The 19,955-nt window shown below is 54.5% G+C and overlaps 1 protein-coding gene across 2 annotated transcripts in view; it reads right to left on the minus strand.

Moving 5' to 3' along the window:
• The window catches only part of NINL (ninein like), a 106,145-nt gene that overhangs the window by 17,487 nt on the left and 68,703 nt on the right, over nucleotides 1-19,955 (minus strand). For both annotated transcript variants that reach the window (XM_030872519.2, XM_060285054.1), the window contains 8 exons: nucleotides 18,196-18,332; nucleotides 17,081-17,221; nucleotides 14,546-14,720; nucleotides 13,951-14,061; nucleotides 13,235-13,315; nucleotides 6,937-7,042; nucleotides 4,394-4,503; nucleotides 3,291-3,550 (listed from right to left, as the gene is read on the minus strand). In XM_030872519.2, the coding sequence (XP_030728379.1) occupies nucleotides 3,291-3,550; nucleotides 4,394-4,503; nucleotides 6,937-7,042; nucleotides 13,235-13,315; nucleotides 13,951-14,061; nucleotides 14,546-14,720; nucleotides 17,081-17,221; nucleotides 18,196-18,332 (1,121 nt within the window). The remainder of the gene's footprint in view (nucleotides 1-3,290; nucleotides 3,551-4,393; nucleotides 4,504-6,936; nucleotides 7,043-13,234; nucleotides 13,316-13,950; nucleotides 14,062-14,545; nucleotides 14,721-17,080; nucleotides 17,222-18,195; nucleotides 18,333-19,955) is intronic.

Consider the following 19,955-nt stretch of genomic DNA (forward strand, 5'->3'; position numbering starts at 1 on the left):
GACGATGCCCGGCTCAGTGGACAGAGGGTAACCTGATGCAACATGGAGCCTTCAGGGGGAAAAGCAAGTACCGACAGTGGCTGCCGGGACCAAGTCTGCCCGGAGCCCCCCTGGCCTCCGATGCTCTTAGAGTCTCCCTGGGAAGGTAACCCCATCGATGTGTGACACACGAGCGACTGACAAGTAAAGATCATGGGGAGGCAGCCTGAAACCCACGCCTGCTGCCCAGAGAGTCTATCCTTAACGCATGTTGGTCTTGCGGACACTTATTCCCCTAAACAGGTCTCTACCTGGCATTAGCTTCTTTTCAATCTAAAAGTACTCAAAGCCACATGACCTCATATGTTTATGTATTATTCTTATAATGTCAAGCGTAAGTATCTCCTTCATAAGCGTAAGTACCACTTCACTTTTCCTCATGAGGAACTAGAGAGAAAAATAAAGACATAGAAGTCAACGGAATTTTCAAAGCAGCAAAGGATTTCAAGCAGGGGAGTGACACAAATGAGGTCTGTGTTTTGAACTGTCATTCCGGCTCCACGATGGAAAACAAATTGATTCAAGGCAGGTGTGTGAGTGTATGTGGTTGGCAGGAGATTCTGCCTCCAGCTTCGGGGACCTCAAATAAGATGGCGTTGCTCCACCCCAGCTGCCCACACTCACCAAATAACCAGAGCAGAGCTGATCATCTAGTGTGTGATGTCCTCACAGAAGGTAATGGAAACCTCCAGGGGTCCCCAAACAAAAAAAACCCGGAAGCTGAAACCAAAGCCATGAGCATTAAGCAACACAAAAATGGGGTTACCCTGAGGCCAGCACCTACACCAGTGTGGAGAAACCACACCGTGGATACATGCACTGGGCCAGTGCCCTGGAAGAGGTTAAAGTAGTCTCAGATTAAGAGGCTTCCAACTCTTGGCAAAAGCAAAGCACATCCTTTCTGCAGGGAGCACCCTCTACTACAGCTCCCAGGATTCCCAGAGATAAACGTCACGTAAGCATGAGCTCACAATCAAAGATCACCACAATATATGTGGAAAAGGACCCCTATGAGAGTCAGAAGAAGCCAGAACAACAGAATTAGATCCTGTAGGAACCTCCGATACTGGAATTATCAGACACAAACTAAGGATAAATATTATGAAATGTTTACTTAACTAAAAGATGGAAATTTTAAAAGGGACAAGCAACAAGAAGCTGTCAAAAATGATCAGACAGGACTAACTAAACAGAATTTTGGAAAATAAAAAGTCAGTGTCAAAAGAAAAGCTCACTGGCAGGATGTGCCACAGACAGAAAAGAAGTCGGAGGTAATGAAAGAGAGGCTAAGAAATGGAGGAGGAAGGATGCTCAGCATCACTGAGCACTAGAGAAATCAAATCCAAACGACAGTGAGGTACCACCTCACACCGGTCAGAATGGCCATCATCAAAACATCTACAAACAGTAAATGCTGGAGAGGGCGTGGAGAAAAGGGAACCCTCTTGCACTGTTGGTGGGAATGTAAATTGATACAGCCACTATGGAGAACAGTATGGAGGTTCCTTAAAAAACTAAAAATAGAACTACCATACAACCCAGCAATTCCACTACTGGGCATATACCCTGAGAAAACCATAATTCAAAAAGAGTCACGTACCAAAATGTTCATTGAAGCTCTATTTACAACAGCCAGGACACGGAAGCAACCTAAGTGTCCACTGACAGATGAATGGATAAAGAAGATATATACAATGGAATATTACTCAGCCATAAAAAGAAATGAAATTGAGTTATCTGTAGTGAGGTGGATGGACCTAGAGTCTGTCATACAGAGTGAAGTAAGTCAGAAAGAGAAAAACAAATACTATATGCTAACACATATATATGGAATCTAAAAAAAAAAATGGTTATGAAGAACCTAGGGGCAGGATGGGAGAAAAGACATAGACCTTCTAGAGAATGGACTTGAGGACACGGGGAGGGGGAAGTGTAAGCTGGGACAAAGTGACAGAGTGGCATGGACATATATACACTACCAAATGTAAAATTGATAGCTAGTGGGAAGCAGCCGCATAGCACAGGGAGATCAGCTCGGTGCTTTGTGACCACCTAGAGGGGTGGGATAGGGAGGGTGGGAGGGAGGGAGATGCAAGAGGGAAGAGATGTGGGGATATATGTATATGTATAGCTGATTCACTTTGTTATAAAGCAGAAACTAACACACCATTGTAAAGCAATTGTACTCCAATAAAGATGTTAAATAAACAAATAGATAGATAGATAGATAGTTAGAAAGAAATGGAGGAAAAGTGAAAAGACCTAACATCATACATCCAGTTGTAGAGGACAGTGAGGGGAGAAGCAATATTTTGCGAATAATGGCTGAGAGTTTTTCATAGGACACAAATCTATACATTCAATAGACAATGTTTTCTAAGTAGGATAAGTAAAAAGAAAACCACACCTATGTCCTACGACCCAACAATTCCATTCTTATGTACACCAGCAACCAGAACAAAAAATGGGGCTCCCCAAAGCCCCCAAGGGTTGCCACTATCCTGACTTGGAAAAGTGACCCCTGGGGGACTTGTGCTGGGGACACAGATATGTCCAATTCATCAACAATTCTTCCAACTGCACACACGTGTGTATTTTTCTTGTGCATATAACACTTTAATAAAAAGTTAAAGTGAAAGAATACACACCTAAACATACCAAAGAAAACCCACAGAAGATGGAGAAGTTAATAGAAGCCAGAGGATACAACTCAGATCACCATTCTCAGGTTCTAGGGTTCAGTCCCACTGACCCAGACTAATGGCCTTTCCTGTTATTTGGGGGCTTTTAGGCCTTTTATCCACCTCCCCAAGGACCATGAGATGACAGACGATGGAGACCGTGTTGCCCTTGCTACCAGGCGAGTCAGAGGCAGGAGGTAAACTGAGTCAAAATTCTACAAAGCAAAGGGCTTCAGGGCCTAAGCCCTAGTTAATACGTATTTTTGAAGTCAGAATGTTTGGGAATTCCCTGGTGGTCCAGTGATTAAGACTCCATGCTTCCACTGGAGGGGCATGGGTTTGATCCCTGGTCGGGGAACTAAGATCCTGCATGCCGCATGCGCAAAAAACCGAAAAGTCAGACTCTTTGTAAAATAGCCTGTTCTTTCAGGGCTCACGTGTCTGCACCAACAAGAACCCCTCAGGTAACAGCCATTGGGATGCTGAGCCGTTTGCCCAAATCCAATTTCAAATTCGGGTTCTGAGCAAGACACCCTGGACGTGAAATCCCGAAAGGATGTGGTGCCGGACCTGACCCGCTGCAGCGCCTCCTCCAGCTGGTCCCTCTCCTGGGCCAGCTGCCGCGCGTGGCCCCGCTCCAGCTCCACGGCCCGCTGCAGCCGGTCCCGCAGGCCTTGGACAGCCTCCTGCGACTCCTGGTGCAGCGTCGCCAGCTCGGCCTTCTGACCCTGCAGCACGCCAACCTCGAGCTTGAAGGCCCGCTCCAGCTCCTTTCTCTCCTCTGCAAAGGCCCTTTTCATCACCTCCATCTCCCTTTCATAGTAATTCACCTGGGAAAAGAAGCGTGAGTGATGTCAGCCAGGGGCCCCTAAACATGAACTGCCTGATGATACAAGGCTGCCCGGCACAGCATCCAAAGAGCGGGGGGCCCGGCCTCAACGAGGTGCTGGGGCCTGTGAAAGGCTCCCCAGGGCCCGTGTGGCCGCCTGCTTCTGTCACGTCCCGTAACCTTCACTGTGGCCTAGGGGGGCAGGCCTGGCAGGCGCAGAAAGGCTGCTGGGGGCCGAGCTGGGCTGGGGGCCTGGCAGCAGCAGCAGCAGGAGGGCAGAGGGGGGACAATGCCTACCGCGAGGCCGCAGTGGCTCTGAACCCCCTGGAGACCTGGCGGGCAAGGCCACAGCAGGAGCCCAGGGGCAGGACCACAAGGAAGAGGTGGCCCCGCCTTGCTGGCAGTGACACCTGACGAGACGTGGGTACCGTCCCTCAACAAAACCCACCACAGTTGGGTCACAGAGCTGGAGGCATGTTCACCCAAGAAGACAGGCCTGGCCAGGGTGGCCCGGGAGGCCCCCACGCAGGGCAGTCCCAGGGTGCTTCAGCTGGAACGCAGTTGGGAGCTGTGACTCCCCAGCACAGAGTAAGCAGGGAGGTCTGGCCTCAGCGCAGCCCTCGTGACGCTGGGATACCACGACCCTGCTCCCTCCCATTAGTAGCTATACCTTCTGTCCTGCCTGCTTCCGAAGCGGGTGTGAGGCAGAACATCAATGTCACGCACATTTCCCTGCAAACCTCCGTCCCCCTGAGCACGCTCACTATGGGGCAGACGTGTGCGCAGAAGCGTCCCAGCAGCAGGAAGCTCCCTGACCCCTCCGGCCTCCCTCAGCCCCCCTGACCTTGGTCTCCAGCTGGATCTCGAGGTCTTTGTAACGTTCCTTCACCTGCTCCAACATTATCTCCGTCTCTATACTCACTGGGACGGAATCACCCACAAACGTGACAATGCCTGCAACAAGAAGACACTTCCGTTTTTGTCTTGCCCAGGACGCTGCGGGGTCTGATCCAACCTCCAAGCCGACATCTGGCCGAAGCACAGCCTTCCGCGGGCACTTTCTGCAAGAGGAATGCAACGCTGGCAGTAAGAGGACATGGGCCATGGACCATCCGTTGCACCGAGTTCTCAAAGCTGGCATCTTTACAAACCAGCATTTCGAGTCTTTGCCAGAACGCAGATCACTCAAAGGTATGAATGGCGAGGAGGCTCCCTGCCAGATTTGTCAGGCCCTTGAATTCCCTGAAAGATGCCACATGGGGTACACGTCCTGCCCCCTTGACCGTGGCAGGCACACACAGGGATGGGGACAACGGGAAAAAGTGACCACAGCACAGACAGTGCTTTAGGATGAGCCATGACGAAGCTCTGTCTTCATTCTTTATTTCGCCTTCCTCCTTTTCTCAGAGGCCCTCCCTACTTTCTATTACATCACACAAATCATGGGAGTGGGGGTCTTAACAAAAAGTCAGGCAAACTCAGCACCTGTGGAGGCTCTGACAGACTGTAGGAAGAGGGTGTGAGCTACACCCGGCCCAGAAGACCCTCCCCACCGGCAACATCACCCGTCCTTACAGCTCGCCCCCAAAGGGCGCCTGTGAACCCACAAGCGCGGCCAGCCCTCCTGGGCCCAGCGGCCCCCCACGTTGTGCGTGTTGGGGGGCACACCCAGGGCTTGACTCAGAATGTGCGTGTGACCGCCGCTGCTGGTCCACGGGCCAGAAAGTGAAGGGAGCAGACACACCCTGACCTCTCGCCCAAGTTGTTTTCCACGAAAAAGAGTGACAGGCTCAATGACATCCTGAGAGAACTCAGAGTAAGTATCTCAGGAAAGAGAGCATCCCGTTGCCCTGACAACTGGAAGCCGCCACCTGGGTCTGGCCAAGTGGCGCCCGTCAGGAGTGGCCCCAGCTGGATGCACTGCCGGCCCAGACTCCACAACCCACATGGCCCCCGCCACCACAACTCTGCTGTCCTGACTGTCCCTCCTCCTTTGAAGGGGCCAAGAGAAGCTCTATGGTCAGACGACGGGGGAAAGTGTAAGAGAAAATGCTCCAGCTGGGAGAGCGCTCTGGTCGTATCAGTGCCAACACGAAGCTTGGGGCTGCCTTTGGTGCCACACCTCAGAGGCTTCTGGACACGGCACCCTGGGCACAGACCCCGTCTCTCTGCTCCCTGCGTTACGGATCGTGGCTCTCGACAAGGGTCACATGCTCTGTGCAGCTCAGTCCCCTCCAGGGACAGAGGAGGTGACAATAACCCCCTTCCCCATGGCCACACTGGCACCAGACACTCATCTGGGGATCAGATGATACCAGCTCACCAGCCACATGCCAACACCTCCTGGCTGAGGGCAGCGGGGCTGTGGGTCTCGACAGCCATCAGCTCCACTAACGCAGCTGCAGGTAAGGGGCTCCCTTCGGGCCCAGGTGCACAGAAGACCCCACTCGGTTTCCCTTGGAGGCTCCCATGTTGACTTTCCTGTTTTAAGTAACAGCTTTAGGACGATACGGGAGCCCAATGCTCTCAGGGTTACAGATGAGAGCGACACGTCCTCTGGGGCTGAGTCTGCGTGACATGTGACCACAGAGGCAGTCGGGCTGCTGGGCCGGGGCTGTCGTGGTGGTTCCCACGGCAGCAAGGGGCGTGGAGCCTGGAGCACGTGAACCTGTAGTGCCCGCCCCGCCCAGCTGCCAGGGTGGGCGCAAACCCCGTCCTCCCCAAGGACAGCTGTGGCCTCAGAACCTCCAGCCCCGTCTCTAGAAGGAGCCAAGAACATTAACCTCTCGGTGCTTGCAGCCTGTCGAGACCTCCCGGCTGGGAGGCAGGAGCCTGGTTTTTCCGACTGACGCCTTTGGCGTCGGCTCTGCACGCAGCAGGTGGAAGGGCCCTTCCCAGGCGCCATGGCCCCGCCCCATCTCAGACCCCTTCCACAGCGGCCCGCCGGCCTCGGTCCACACGGTTTAGCATCTGCCTTGTACGAGCCGTCACAGACCCGAGACCAGCCTGTCCCCTGTCCCCGCAGCCTCCTCTCTCCTCTCCTCCCCCAGAGGACCGTCTGTGTGGAGCATCTCCTTTGATGACCAACTCCGGCCCCCTCCCCGGGACCCAGGAGGCTCCCTGGGACATGCCTGCCCTGAGGTCACGGTAAGGTCCTCATAACCTTCACCACTTGCTTCTACCCAAATGGTAGACCCCTCATCCTTCTCCATCTCCCTTGGGGCTCTGGGGGTCACACAGAACCCTGGCCTCAGGTAGGCCCCTTCTCCCACACAAGAGGTCGGAAGGGCTTGTGACCACCTGTGCAGCTGGCCAGCCCCACGCCCCCCCCCTCCCCGCCCCGGGAAGGAGCACACGACCCACCACCTCAAAACACCGGGCTCCTACCTGCCGGGCCGTGTTCCGGGGGCAGCTGGCCGTGCCGACTCGGGGGCAGCTGTGCCCGCAGGCCTTCCAGTGCGGCCTGCAGCTCGTCGTTGCAGTCCTGCAGGTCCTGTGGGCAGAGCCAGACCCTTCCTCCAGCCACTGTGGCCACTGGGCCCAGGAGTCAGCCCCAGCTCAGCAGGGCAGACGGGGCACCGAAGCTGTGCCCAGGCACCTAACTGCTCCGTGAGCGACACGGGAGCAGGGGTCACTTCGCGACATCTTATGCCCAGTACCACCTTCCATCACGGGATACAAGGAAGGGACTCAGGGAAAAAAAGTGCAGTGAAAGTGAGAAATGGAGAAAATACAGAGAAACCACAGGTGGTTGGGTAAGCACGCACATAAGGGGAAGAGGACACTTGGGGGCGTGAAGGCTTAAGAGGAAGAGTCTCTGGGAATTCCCTGGAGGTCCAGCGGCTAGGACTCGGTGCTCTCACTGCCGGGGCCCGGGTTCGATCCCTGGTCAGGGAACTAAGATCCCGCAAGCTACACAGCGCAGAGGAAAAAAAAAAAAGAGGAAGCGTCTCGTTTGTGACAAGCGTAATTTGTCCACCCACGAATGAAATATACCTGAACAAGCACATTTGGTCACCTGACTTTCAAAAGGCCAGAAAGGGTAGCGTTCACATCCCACCTTCCCAGGTGGCCCCAGAGCCGGCACCGCGGCCACATGGCTTTGGGTCCACGTACTCTTCCCCCCAACCCCGGGTGGGCTGTGGCCGCCCCACCTGGAGGACAGCACGCGTGATGCAGCTTCCGCCCGGCTTCTCCTCCCAGGAAACTGGCTCTGGGGGAAGCCAGACCAGCCAAGGCCATGGCGTGCCCTCAAGGCCCCACCTCCCTCCCTGATTTTTTTTCTTTTTTTTTTTTTGGGCTGCGCCCCATGGCATGCAGGATCTTAGTTCCCCCACCAGGGACTGAACCCCTGCCCCCTGCATTGGGAGCACAGAGTCCTAACCACTGGACTGCCAGGGAAGCCCGCTCCTCTCTGATTTTTTAATCTATTTGAGTTTCTTCTCCAGGCAGCTCTTGTCAAATAAAACTCATCTTCCTGAACTCCCCGGTGGCCAGTGCCTGGTTTGTCTCTGCATCCGCCCTTGGAGAAGGAGCCTTTCATCGGCAGTTCTAGGCGTGTGGGAGAAGGGACAGGCCCTGCAGATCTCAGAAGCAGCACAGAAGCACAGATTTACTAGGATCAGTCCTTCAGAAACTCCTGGGCAAATACACAGTTTCCCCACGGAGGGAGCAGCTCCTTCCTGGGGGAAAGGGCAGGGCCGGGATGTGGGAGCCGTAGGGTAGACCTGCGGGGCGGCAGGTGTGGGCACCCCCGGCCCCTCTACCCCACGATGTCGCCACGCCAGCTACTGAGCATGTCAGGTGTGGTCAGTCTGGATTGAGGTGTGTGTAGCATAAACTCTACACCGATCTTAAACACCAGATTCCCAAAAAGGGATGTAAAATATCTCATTTAAAATGTGTTTATATTGATTATATGTTGAAATAATGACACTGTGGATGTAATACAGGGAATAAAATGTAATTAAAATGATGAATGTCACCTATTCCTTTCCTTTTTTTATGTGACTCCTGGAAAACCTGAAATTACACGTGACTGGTGTTTTTACTGACAGTGCTGACCTGGCAGGAAACACTGACAGAATCATTTCTACCCAATGTCCTCCCCCCTCGGTGGTTCTTTCTGCCCCTCAGATGGGTATTTTAAGAGCATATGCACGTCCCACAAATTCAGCAGCGCCAGAAAACAGGTCCTTAGGTGCCATGCTGGGCACAGACTTCTCTGCTCTCAGGCACCACTGTCGGTTCTAACCCATGAGGGTGACATGTGCTGTCCTGGGTCCCAGACAGTCTACCCAGCGGGTGTCCCAGGGCTGGGAGCCAGGGTGCCTGTTTTCATGTGGGCTGCATGTGAACTTGGGGGTGCCTGTGGATGCCCAGGGTGGTCACAGGGTCATAGGGTGTTACTGTGCTAGCCAGCAAAGGCAGCACGTCCACTGCACACACTGTAGCGCTAAGGCTCTGAGGGCTCTGGACCTGTTGAGGCTTCTCTTCTCGTTAGCGGGAGAAGCGAGCTCAGCAAGGAAGCAGGGGAGGGTGGGATTTCAACAGCAGCTTGGAAAGCATCGAAAGCATCGGAGAGGAAGGTGGAGGCGGCAGACCAGCTGGGGAGCCGGGCCGTGCTGAGTCAGCACACACAGAGGGGCTGACCACCCAGGCACAGGCAGTGGAGGGGACGTCTGTCAGGGCTGGTGTCTCAGTCCATCCGGGCTATTGTAACAAAATTCCACAGATGGTGAGTTTATAAACAACAGAAACTTACTTCTCACAATTCTGGAGGCTAGAAGTCCGTGACTGAGGTGCCTGCAGATTCAGTGTCTGGTGGGAGCTTCCCGTTTCATAGACGGCCATCTGTTCCCATGTCCTCACTTAGTGGAGGGGATGGGGGAGCTCTCTGGGGTCCCTTTATAAGGGCACTAATCCCCTTCATGGAGCTCCACCCTCATGACCTAATTGCCTCCCAAAGGCCCCACCTTTGAACACCACCACAACTGAGGGAACAGGCTTCAACATATGGATTTATGGGGACACACACATGCAGCACGTAACAGGGTGGAAATGGGTAAAGAGAAAATCTGTATCTGGCACTTCTGACCAAGGACAAGCTACTCCATTATGGTGTCCACCCGAGGGAGCAGTGAAAATATGAAACCACAGAGAACCCCTAAGGAGGAAGCGATTAACATTTTACACTTCCCCCAACTTTTTTAAATCTTTTTTTTTTGGCTGCACCTCGTGGCATGTATCGTAGTTCCCCAACCAGGGATGGAACCCATGCCCCTGCATTGGAAGTGTGGAGTCTTAATCACCAGACCACCAGGGAAGTCCTTACACTCCCCTTTACCAAAGTCAGCCTTGCCCCAGAAAACTGAGGCTGACAGCTGAAAGAAAGAAAGAAAAAAAAAAAAAAAAAGCCGAGACAGTAGTTGAATAGGAAGGGAACTCGGCAACAAGGGAAAACATGGTTTCTGTGCTAGCAAATATCCTGCTTACAAGCACGGGGAAATGTCAAACAGTGACTTTGGAAAGATGGGTGACACACAGCAGGGAGGTTCAAGGTCGTCTCTACTCTGGAGACTGATGATAAGAAACACCCTAGGCCCGAGGCAGCGCCCCCAGGAGGCTGAGCACACGCAGCACGCAGATCTTGGTCTCTAAAGCCATTCTCTCCAGTTAGGAGCCAGGACTCATTGGAGAAATAGCTGATTCCAGCGCAAGGGCAGGGGAAGCATAAGAGGAGTCTGGAGCATCTCACTGTGCTAGAAAGTATGGAACAACTTAACAAAACATGACAGTGACAAGTCACAAGGTCACGGCTGCGGCCGGAAGACACTCCCACTGGCCAAATCTCACATGACTTGAGCACCAAAGTAATTCGACATAGTAACGAATTATCAATACAAACCACTGATGAGAATGGCGATTCCTGAGCCCATACCAACCAGATACACAGATAGATAGACAGGACTTCTCTGCCTGATGGCAGATGCCAAGTGCCAACTGACAGATGTGGAGTGGATGATGGAAAACCATCCTTTTGCAACAACCATTGTGGCAAAGACGGGAGTTGGCAGGAATCACTCACTGATCCTAAATCCAGTGAAACTTCTGACGAAGAGCAGGACATCTGCGTGGTCTTAAAGTGTCACCCCACACTGAGACCAGGTGATCAAAATTAACATCACCTACATTGTGCAGCTGAGAAGGCATAACCTCAATTTAATCCAAAGGAAGTATCACGAAAACACAAAACGAGAACGTTTCTATTGAAAAGGAAGGAGAGACTGTATTCTTCAAAAATCTCCACGTGAAGGACAAAGAAAGGCTGTGGGAATGTGCTACAGACAGTGTGTCTCCCCAGATTCATATGTTAAATCCTGATCCCCAGTGTGATGGTATTTGGTGAGGTTTTTTTTTTTTTTTTTTTTGTGGTATGCGGGCCTCTCACTGTTGTGGCCTCTCCCATTGTGGAGCACAGGCTCCGGACGCGCAGGCTCAGCGGCCATGGCTCACGGGCCCAGCCGCTCCGCGGCATGTGGGATCTTCCCGGACCGGGGCACGAACCCGTGTCCCCTGCATCGGCAGGCGGACTCTCAACCACTGCGCCACCAGGGAAGCCCCCTGGAGGTGAGGCTTTTGGGAGGAGATCAGGTCAGGAGGATGGAGCCCCATGACGGGGTTTGTGCTCTAATAAAACAGCCCCCAGAGAACTCCCTCGCCCCTTCACAGAAGGACACAGTGAGAAGACAGCCGGCCACCTGCAACCCAGAACAGAGGCCTCACCAGACACCGAATCTGTCAGCACCTCGGTCTCAGACCTACCAGCCTCCAGAACAAAGGAACTAAATCTCTGTGGCTTATAAGCTCCCCAGTCTATGGTATCTTTGTTACAGCCACCTGAATGGACTAAGAATGTTCCAGATTAGAGGACATCAGACTCTGGCTCTGGCCCTAGACTGGGTCCTGCACTGGAGGAAGATGCTCTAAAGAACATTGTTAGGGGAATTCCCTGGCGGTCCAGTGGTTAGGTCTCCGAGCTTCCACTGCTGGGGACCCAGGTTTGATCCCTGGCCAGGGAACTAAGATCCCGCAAGCCAAGCAACACAGCTAAAAACAAAAAAGAACATTGTTCGGTTGACTAACAAAACTGAAACACAACAAGCAGGTTAAAGGACTGTATTGGTGGAAACTGTGAAGTTACTAAGTATCCTCAGCTACCCAGGAGGTGTTGGGAAGCTGGCTCTCTAGGAAGAAAAGCCCAGCTTGTAGCTTCTGCACATTTCTTGGTGTAAATAACTCCCCCATCAAAGGTTTAACAAGAAGCCAGCAAAATTCCTGAACATGTAACATCAACGTTGGGCACCTGAACAGCACTTTGAGGTTGAAGGGTCGGCCTGCTCTCAGGAAGTGCATGGACCAGTTCGGGGTGGAGGGTCGTGATCGCCTGACTCACCTCCGATGTACACGTGCATGTCCACATGCACACGGTGAAACGTACACAGCAGGTGGACTGGGGCAGAGGCATCCAGGTGTTCCCCAGACTAGTTTCACTTTTGTAACTTCATGTATTAGAAATTACTTTCAAATAAAATGCTTTTTTAATGCTCTGTTAGTTTGAAACAGCCAAAAATATCCCCAAAAATAGAGAGGGCAAATTTCTAAATAAGTAGCTTAGCACTAAAATGTAAAATATTCCTGCTGATATTTGAAAAAGTAAAATTTTGAGAATCAAAAGTGAAATCAGCAGCAGCTGTTAAGTGACAGAGTCATGTGAAAAAATGAAGGCAGTTACATTTGTTTGAAAAAATTCAGGTGCACTAAAGCAATGTATTGATGGATGGTTAGTTACAGGTGCTCAAAGTGAGAGAGAAAACACAGCAGGAAAGAGAGTTCCTTTCAGAAAGTCAAGCGGCACATTCCAGCTGCACCACATCCCCTAACCACACACCACACACACCACTCGGGCACCCGAGGAGGGTAAGAGCTGACCACACGCAGGCGCACACGGGATTCAGGATGTGGAGGGCAGGAGGTAAGGGTCACGTCACACTGCAGACCAGCACAGGCTCACCTTTATCCTCTGGTGTGGCCAAAGCATCGTATGCAGAAAGACAGTTCTTAACATTAATTGGGAGGGAAATCATTAAGAGGCAAACGGATACTAGACCCCTAACTCCAAATGATAATGTTCTATCTGCTAGAGTCCCCGGTAATCTCGAGAGAGTAACGGGTTATGATCTGTTTCCCCAGCACTGACATTGTTCACCACCTACGCCCTCTTCTGCATAGCGGCAGCGCCAGCCGAGTGGGCTCACGTTGGTAGATTTGGCCCAGGAAATGCAAACACTCAACCACAGAGACAAGATGAAGCCCTACATGGTGCCGGGACACACAGAGGGGGACTTAGGACAGGGGCCGTCTCGCCACCTGGGCAGCCCGTGTGGGGCTGGGCACACGTGCTGAGCAGGCAAGTCCCACCCGTCTCCTTTCAGAACATGAGGCTCGGAGGACCCCACTGGTGGAAGGCAGGCCGAGATCAGAGGCTCTGCCTGCTCTGCTCATACAGGGATGCTCCTGTGGACCCGGGCTGGACCACCCTCCACGTGGAGGCCAGGGGGTGGGAGGGCCCACCCGGGTCTGAGCGGACAGACCCTGACGACCCCGCAGGTAGGGGACCACATACCCGGCACTTGAGCTTGTACTCCTTCAGGACCTCTGAGAACCGCTCCTCCTGGGTCAGGAGCTCCGTGCTCTGTGGCTCGAGCTGAAAGCCAGATGCAGGCAGGAAAATGAGGGCCGGGACCTGAGGCCAGGTAGAGGGTGTGTTGTCACCCCCAGACGCTGTCCCCACTAGGCTTATTAGCATCTGCAGGTACAGCTGCCCATCCCTCCTCTTCCTCCCCTCCCCTTGTCTAAAAGATCTCAGGGCAGAAGGATGTTTGGAATTTATGGAAGGCGGCCATGCTCCCACCTGGAGCCTGGGCTGCCTTCCTGCCTTGGCCACCTGGGAGACCCCCTGCCTGGACCCTGCACCTCCCCTCCCCTCCTCCTCTGAAGGTGATGGTAAGGGCCAGCTGGGGCGCCTCTAACCTCTCCTCCGTGCCCACCACCACCAAGACCCTGTCACTGGGGTCTGTGCAGAGGGTGCTGACTGCTCCAGGCTTTGTCACTAAAAGGCCAACGTGCAGGGCATCACCCGGGCGTCACCAGCACCCCTGCACTGCATGAAGTGGAGGAAAACACAGGGAAAGTACCCGTGATAATTTTCTCTCCATTATAGAATTTTAGGAGAAAAAACCTAAATTCCATCGCCTGTGTATTCTTCGTCAAGACCCTGACGCCCTTTACCCGGCGCCCAGGGGCGCCTCTCTGGAGACTCAGAGTCAGCAGAGGACCCACCTTGTCCTTCAACACAAACTCCAGATCATTCTGCAGCTTCAGGACCAGCTTCTCCGACTCTGCGAGCTTCTCCACGACTTCAATCATCTCCTTCTGCAGTCGACTGTTTTCCTACAAGACACAGGCCAGCGGTTGGCCGGCTTTGGGGACGGAGGAGGGAGCTGTGTGGAAGGGCTGCCCCCTCCGAGCGAGAGGCAGGGCTCATGAGCAGGGAAGGTGGACCCCACGGAGCCCAGGGCTGGGGGCGCAGGCTGATGCTTTTGTCTTTTGCTGACCCCACTGGTGCTCTGGTCCCAGGGGTGCAGCAGAGGTGGCTGCAGCCACTGACCCAGAGGCCCTCGGGTCCCCCATCCTGCTGCCCACACGGCTAGAGATGAGGGACCATGTATCTCCCAGAAAAGCCAGGATGCTTTCTGCTTTGGCTGAGAAATGGGCTCTTTCCATGGCTGCAGGAAATATTCTTTAGTGTGAAACCCCCATGGGGAAGGTTTAATCCTGGACCAGGGAGGTGTGGGTGTGGAGGATGGACCCTTAGGCAACCTCGCCTCCGTCTTTTCGGGTGGGAGGCACCCCTCCGACCCCCGTACACCTCTACCTTCAGGGCCAGGCTCAGCTTCTGGCGGAGGCTGGCCTCCTCAGCCCGAAGGCGCTGCAGGTCCTCCTCCAGCGCAGCCCTCTGCCGCCGGGCCTGCTCCCAGGACAGCTCGCGCTCCACCTCCACCTCGGACCGCAGGAGACTCAGCCTCTCCCTGTACCCCTGCTCCAGGCGTCTGCAAGGCACATGGCACGTGGTTCGTTGGGCTCCTGAGGGGCGCCACCTGGGCCTCTCCCTCCCCGGGGTCTCTCGCCGGAGTACTCGGCCACAGGGTCTGGGACTCGTTTGTCCACCCTGGCAGATGAGAGAGCTGCAGATGCTGTACCATTTAAGGATGCGGGGCCTCCTTAAATCCCTCCTCGGGGCTGGTGGAGGTGACCCCACACAGACAAGGTGAGCCAGCGGGTCCCTTGGCCTCTGGGGTGAGCTAGCGGGTGACCTCTGGGTAGGTGTCTGACGCTCCTTGGCCATTCAACCTCCTCCACATCATGAAAAGATGAATCAATAAATAAAGGCGGCACCAAAGCCTTCGGTGACCAAACGCGCACAGAGGCCAGCCTCTGTCACGAGGACACAGGCATCAGAAAACCAGTACGTGGCGAATCCCAAAGCAGCCAGAGAAAGGTGCGGAGGCCCTTCCCCTCAGACTCCGCTGTGGTCGTTTGCAATAACCATTTCTTTGCAGCATGCAGGACTTTAGTTCCCCAACCAGGGATCGAACCTGTGCCCCCTGCAGTGGAAGCACGGAGTCGTAACCACTGGACCGCCAGGGAAGTCCCCGCAATAACCATTTCTATCAGCAGGGAAAACAGTGCTAGATCTTAGCTTTACCACTAAAACAGCTGCTTAACAGGATTCTCAGACCCAGTCTATCTAGATTGAAGACGAATGAAACTCTTCGGCAGAGCTTGGCCACGTCAACAATCGAGCATGAGAAATACTGGCCTCGGCCTCCCTCAATCTCACCCCAGAGCTTCGAGGCGGGGGCATGAGGGGAAGGGGGGCAGCCATCACTTAGGGAAAAGGTTTGACGAGTGGGATTAATCTAACAGCCCACAAATCTCGGGGCTAATTTTACAAATACAAATTGGATCATATCACTCCACTCTTTAAAGGGGAAAGGTGCAGTAAAATACGGCAGAACAGACCCACATCACGGGTGCTCTGTGGCCGTCAGAAAGTATATGCAACACGACACCATTCTGTAAGTAATCACGTGCATGGAAAAGCGAGGGACTCACAAAAAATGTTAGGAGTGATAACCTCTGTGGATGTGAGACTTTTGCTTTTATTTTTCCTTTTACTTGGTATTTTCTTTCTTTTTAATTATTTATTTATTTATGGCTGCATTGGGTCTTAGTTGCCGCATGCGGGCTCTTCGTTGCGGCACGAGGGCTTAGTTGCCCTGCGGCACGTGGGATCTTAGTTCCCCGACTAGGGATCGAACCTGCATCCCCTGCATTAGAAGGCGGATTCTTAACCCCTGGACCACTGGGGAAGTTCCTACTTGTATTTTTTAAGTTTTCTACAATGAACATGTATCATTTATTACTTTTGTAATAAAAACAACCTAACACAACCACAAAAACTATTTCTAAAAACGTATCAATGATGCCCCATTGCTCACTGGGCAAAATCCAAACACTCGTGTGGCCCTCAAGGCTTCATGTGTTCCCCCACCAGATTCTTGGACTGAGATACGGCCCTGGAGTCTCTGGTTCTCTGACCCAGAGAGAACTTCCCTGAGTCCCTTCTGGGTGGTTGGGAGAGTCAGGCCGACCGGGCCGAGACCATCGCAAATCAGTTCTCAGCTCCCTGACCGATTGTCTAAAATCGTCCACACTTAAGCTTGTGGACGCTGGGGTGGGGGGCAGCACAGGCCACAGAGGAAGGACGTGTGCGGGTCAGGCTGCTCCAGAGCAGGGAGCCCCAAGGACCCCGCGTACCCAGGCCTCGCCTCAGGACACAGCCCCACGTCCGCCCACGTCAGGGATGCAGCAGAGCCCAGCTGCGGTAAAGAGTTACCGGGAGGCGGGTGGCGCCTCAGGAGAGGGGGAAAGCCTTTCACAAAGGTCAGAAATTCTTTCCTCTGGTTTGTCCACCACCATCCCGGCCAGCTCACCAGGAGTCCGCTTAGGCCACCCGATGGGCGATGCCCGGTGTGCGGTTTTGGGCCCCGGCCTCCCTCCTGCAGAACCAACAGGCTGCAAAGCCATTCTCTGGTCCTCTCAAAACGTCCACCCGTCTCGCTGATCACAGGCACGGAGAGAAGACTCAGCTTGAGTGGGACAGACCCCGACAGATGGAGCAGAGAGTGAGGCCAGCAGAGCACTTTCCCCTGCAGACGGTCGTCACAGGCACTCGGCCAGATGCCACGCTCCCAAGCGAAGGGCAAGACTGCTTCTTAAAATGCACTGTCTTCCCTCAAGGAAGGACGTCAGCAGAGTGCTGGGTTCAGGTGAGACAGCAGGGCTTCAGCTGGTGGCCGCCCGCGTCCACTGCCCACCCTCGGCTGGGGACCCCGGCGGGACCTACCTGACCTTCTCCTCTGCGAGCTGCTCCAGGGCAGAGTGGAGGTCGTCCGTCTCCTTCACAAACTCCAGGTGCCTCTGCTCTGCCTTCTCCAGGTCCTGCCTCGCCTTGTCTCGCTCCCTGGCCATCTGCTCCACCTGCCCCCTGCGTGAAGGAGGCGGGGTCAAAGGGGACACCGCTCTGGGCCCAGCAAGCCCGTCTGCAGGAACAAACACAGCTGGGCTAACGGCGCCGAGCAGCGGCCAGCGCTGGGCTCTGACCCACCTCCTCCCAGGGCCGTTTCTATAGTTACTGTGCCCGGTTTACAGAAGCACATACAGTGACAGGCCAACTGCCTGGCAAAGGGGTTTCTAGCAGGTTTCTGAACCAGGAGGTCTGAGCCTAGAACGTGCAGCGTGCCACCCCTCCAGATGGCCTCAGGACAGGCAGGAATTTATCTACGCTCCCTCTTGCCTGCAGCTGGGCCTCAGGCCCCAGGGATCCCTAGCACCTAACCTGGAACTGGATGCATGAAGGGGAGGAGGCTGGCCACCCATTATCCTGCCTGGCCACAGCCCTGCCACCTGCAGCCTGGCATCAGAGTGACTGTGCAGGGAGTTGCCCAGAACAGAGGAGACTCCTGTATGTGGCCCTGTCCCTGTCTGGTCACCCTGGGTCCCGCCCAAGGCTCTGTGCAAACCATCTCTGGCACCAGCTATCCTGGTGCCCGTTTCTCCCACTGAAGAGGCATCCCTGTCCCAAAGCACAGTCTTTCTCTGGTCCCCTTTGCCGAACTGCCTGACAGAAGGCTCATCTGTTGGTACCTAATGAGATGCAAAGTCTTGAGGATCGAGGCTGGGATTTCTGCCAGCCTTTTCTGTAGCTTCAGAAAATCAATAAACACACGAAAACCAATCTTTGTGCCAACCTGCTCAGCAGACGGATGGCCTGAAAAGCCAGCCAAACCCAGAGCCAAACCCAATTACAATGGTTTGTGTTCTTGGCCCAACTGCCGTGCTGCGCTTTGTGACTGTGTTCGAAGCATCCTTCTTTCTCCTCCTGCCGGGTGCCCGAACCCGGGGGCAAGGAGGCCGGTCTAGCCAGTGGCACCCACACACCCTCCCCATCGGGGCTCTTACTGGCGGAAGCTCAGCTCCTGGCGGTAGCAGGCCAAGGCTGCCTGCTGAGTGGCACCGCCCACCATCATGAGCTCGTTCTCAAGGGCCCAGGCCAGCTCCAGAAGGTTCACCTTCTCGTCCACACTGAAGTCGAGGCTCTGAAAATAGCAAGGCCCATCAGCCAGGTGGGATGAGTGGGTCTCCAGATGCTTCCGGGCTCCCTCAGGACAGTCAGGCCCAGACCACGCTGTCCCTGCACCTTCCTTTGCTCTCTGCAAAGTCTCTGCCTCTTGGGTGGAGCCCTTCCCCTGCCCCAACCCCGCTGACGGTCTCCCCATCCTTGTCAACCCCAGTGTCCCCCCATCCCCACTATGGTCCCCCATCCCTGTCAACCCCAGTGTCCCCCCCATCACCACTACAGTCCCCCCAACCCTGTCAACCCCAGTGTCCCCCATCCCCACTATGGTCCCCCCATCCCTCTCAACCCCAGTGTCCCCCCATCCCCACTATGGTCCCCCCAACCCTGTCAACCCCAGTGTCCCCCCATGCCTCGAGGGTGGGCATGACCCAGGCTGGACAGAGTCCCCCTCCCTGGACAAAGTGACAGACACAGAAGGGGGCATGTCCCAAGCAGAGGACTTTGGGGATTGATAGGGAGGCCAGAGAAGGGCTTTTTCCCTGTGAAATCAGGTGTTGTATAAACCACGTGGGCCCTGGGGAGCTGCACAAGGGGACTGGACCTGAGGCCAAGGCCCCCACCAGCAGAGTCCAGACAACACCCGGAGCTGGGACCCCCAAGCCTAACGTCCTTCTCCGACTGACCACGAAGGTCCCTAACCTCCTCCTGCCCAAGCTAGTTTGACTTGGGTTTTTGCCATTTCAGACTCAAAGAATCCTGACTAATATGTCTCTGAACCACACAAACAGATACAGGAACAGATGGGGGTTCTGTTGGTGGACACAGGACCTATCAGAGAGAGATGAGCCACAGCCCAGCATTCCAGACAGTCACACTCATTCGCCCTCGGGATTCTTGGAAAAGTACAGTTAAAAGAATGGAAAAATTTTGTTTTACGTATTTTACCATAATAAGAGAAAGAGAGTAGGACAGGAACGCCCGTCCATCCTGCTGGCTGCCCAGTAAGAACACTTTTGCCACGTCTGCTCCTGCAGCGATGGGCACACTTGGCTACAAGGCCCAGACACACGGGCGGGGCAGGCACATGGCAGGGCCCACGGGGAGGCCCTTCCTTTAACTTATGAGGCAGAGACTTGAATCTCCGTCCTTCCCCACGGCCGCGAGCGCTTCTGGAGAGAAATGACACTCAGCTGAAGCGTGTGCAGCAACTGGGAAGCTGAAGTTCTGACACAAGCGCACACGTCCCAGCAACGAAACCACGGGTGGGGGCAGAGGACAGAAAGTGGTCCCAGCGGCAGCTTCCCAATTAGAAAAACCACGTGGCACAACGTGGGCGCCTGCCTCCTGGCGTTCATGCCCATGTACTCCTTCTGTGCTGACCGGGACGGACCTACGTAACTCCCGGGATGGTGCCAGGGTAGCAATGTGTGGCTTCCCAGGCCAGGGCGTGGGAGGCTGAGGCCCCTCTCCGCTCTCCTGGACGGGGCTCGGGGGAAGCCAGAGCCATGCTGGGAGGAGGCTCAGGCTGCCCTGGGGAGGAGCCCAGGTGGCAGGGAGGGGAGGCCTCCAGCCTCCGACGAGGTCCACTCTCCATCTTGCTGGGCCTTGGGAAGACCGCAGAGCAGTCTCCTGGAGACCCCAG

This window comes from Globicephala melas, chromosome 15 (genome assembly GCF_963455315.2).
Source record: "Globicephala melas chromosome 15, mGloMel1.2, whole genome shotgun sequence".
In the NCBI taxonomy this organism is placed as follows: Eukaryota; Metazoa; Chordata; class Mammalia; order Artiodactyla; family Delphinidae; genus Globicephala; species Globicephala melas.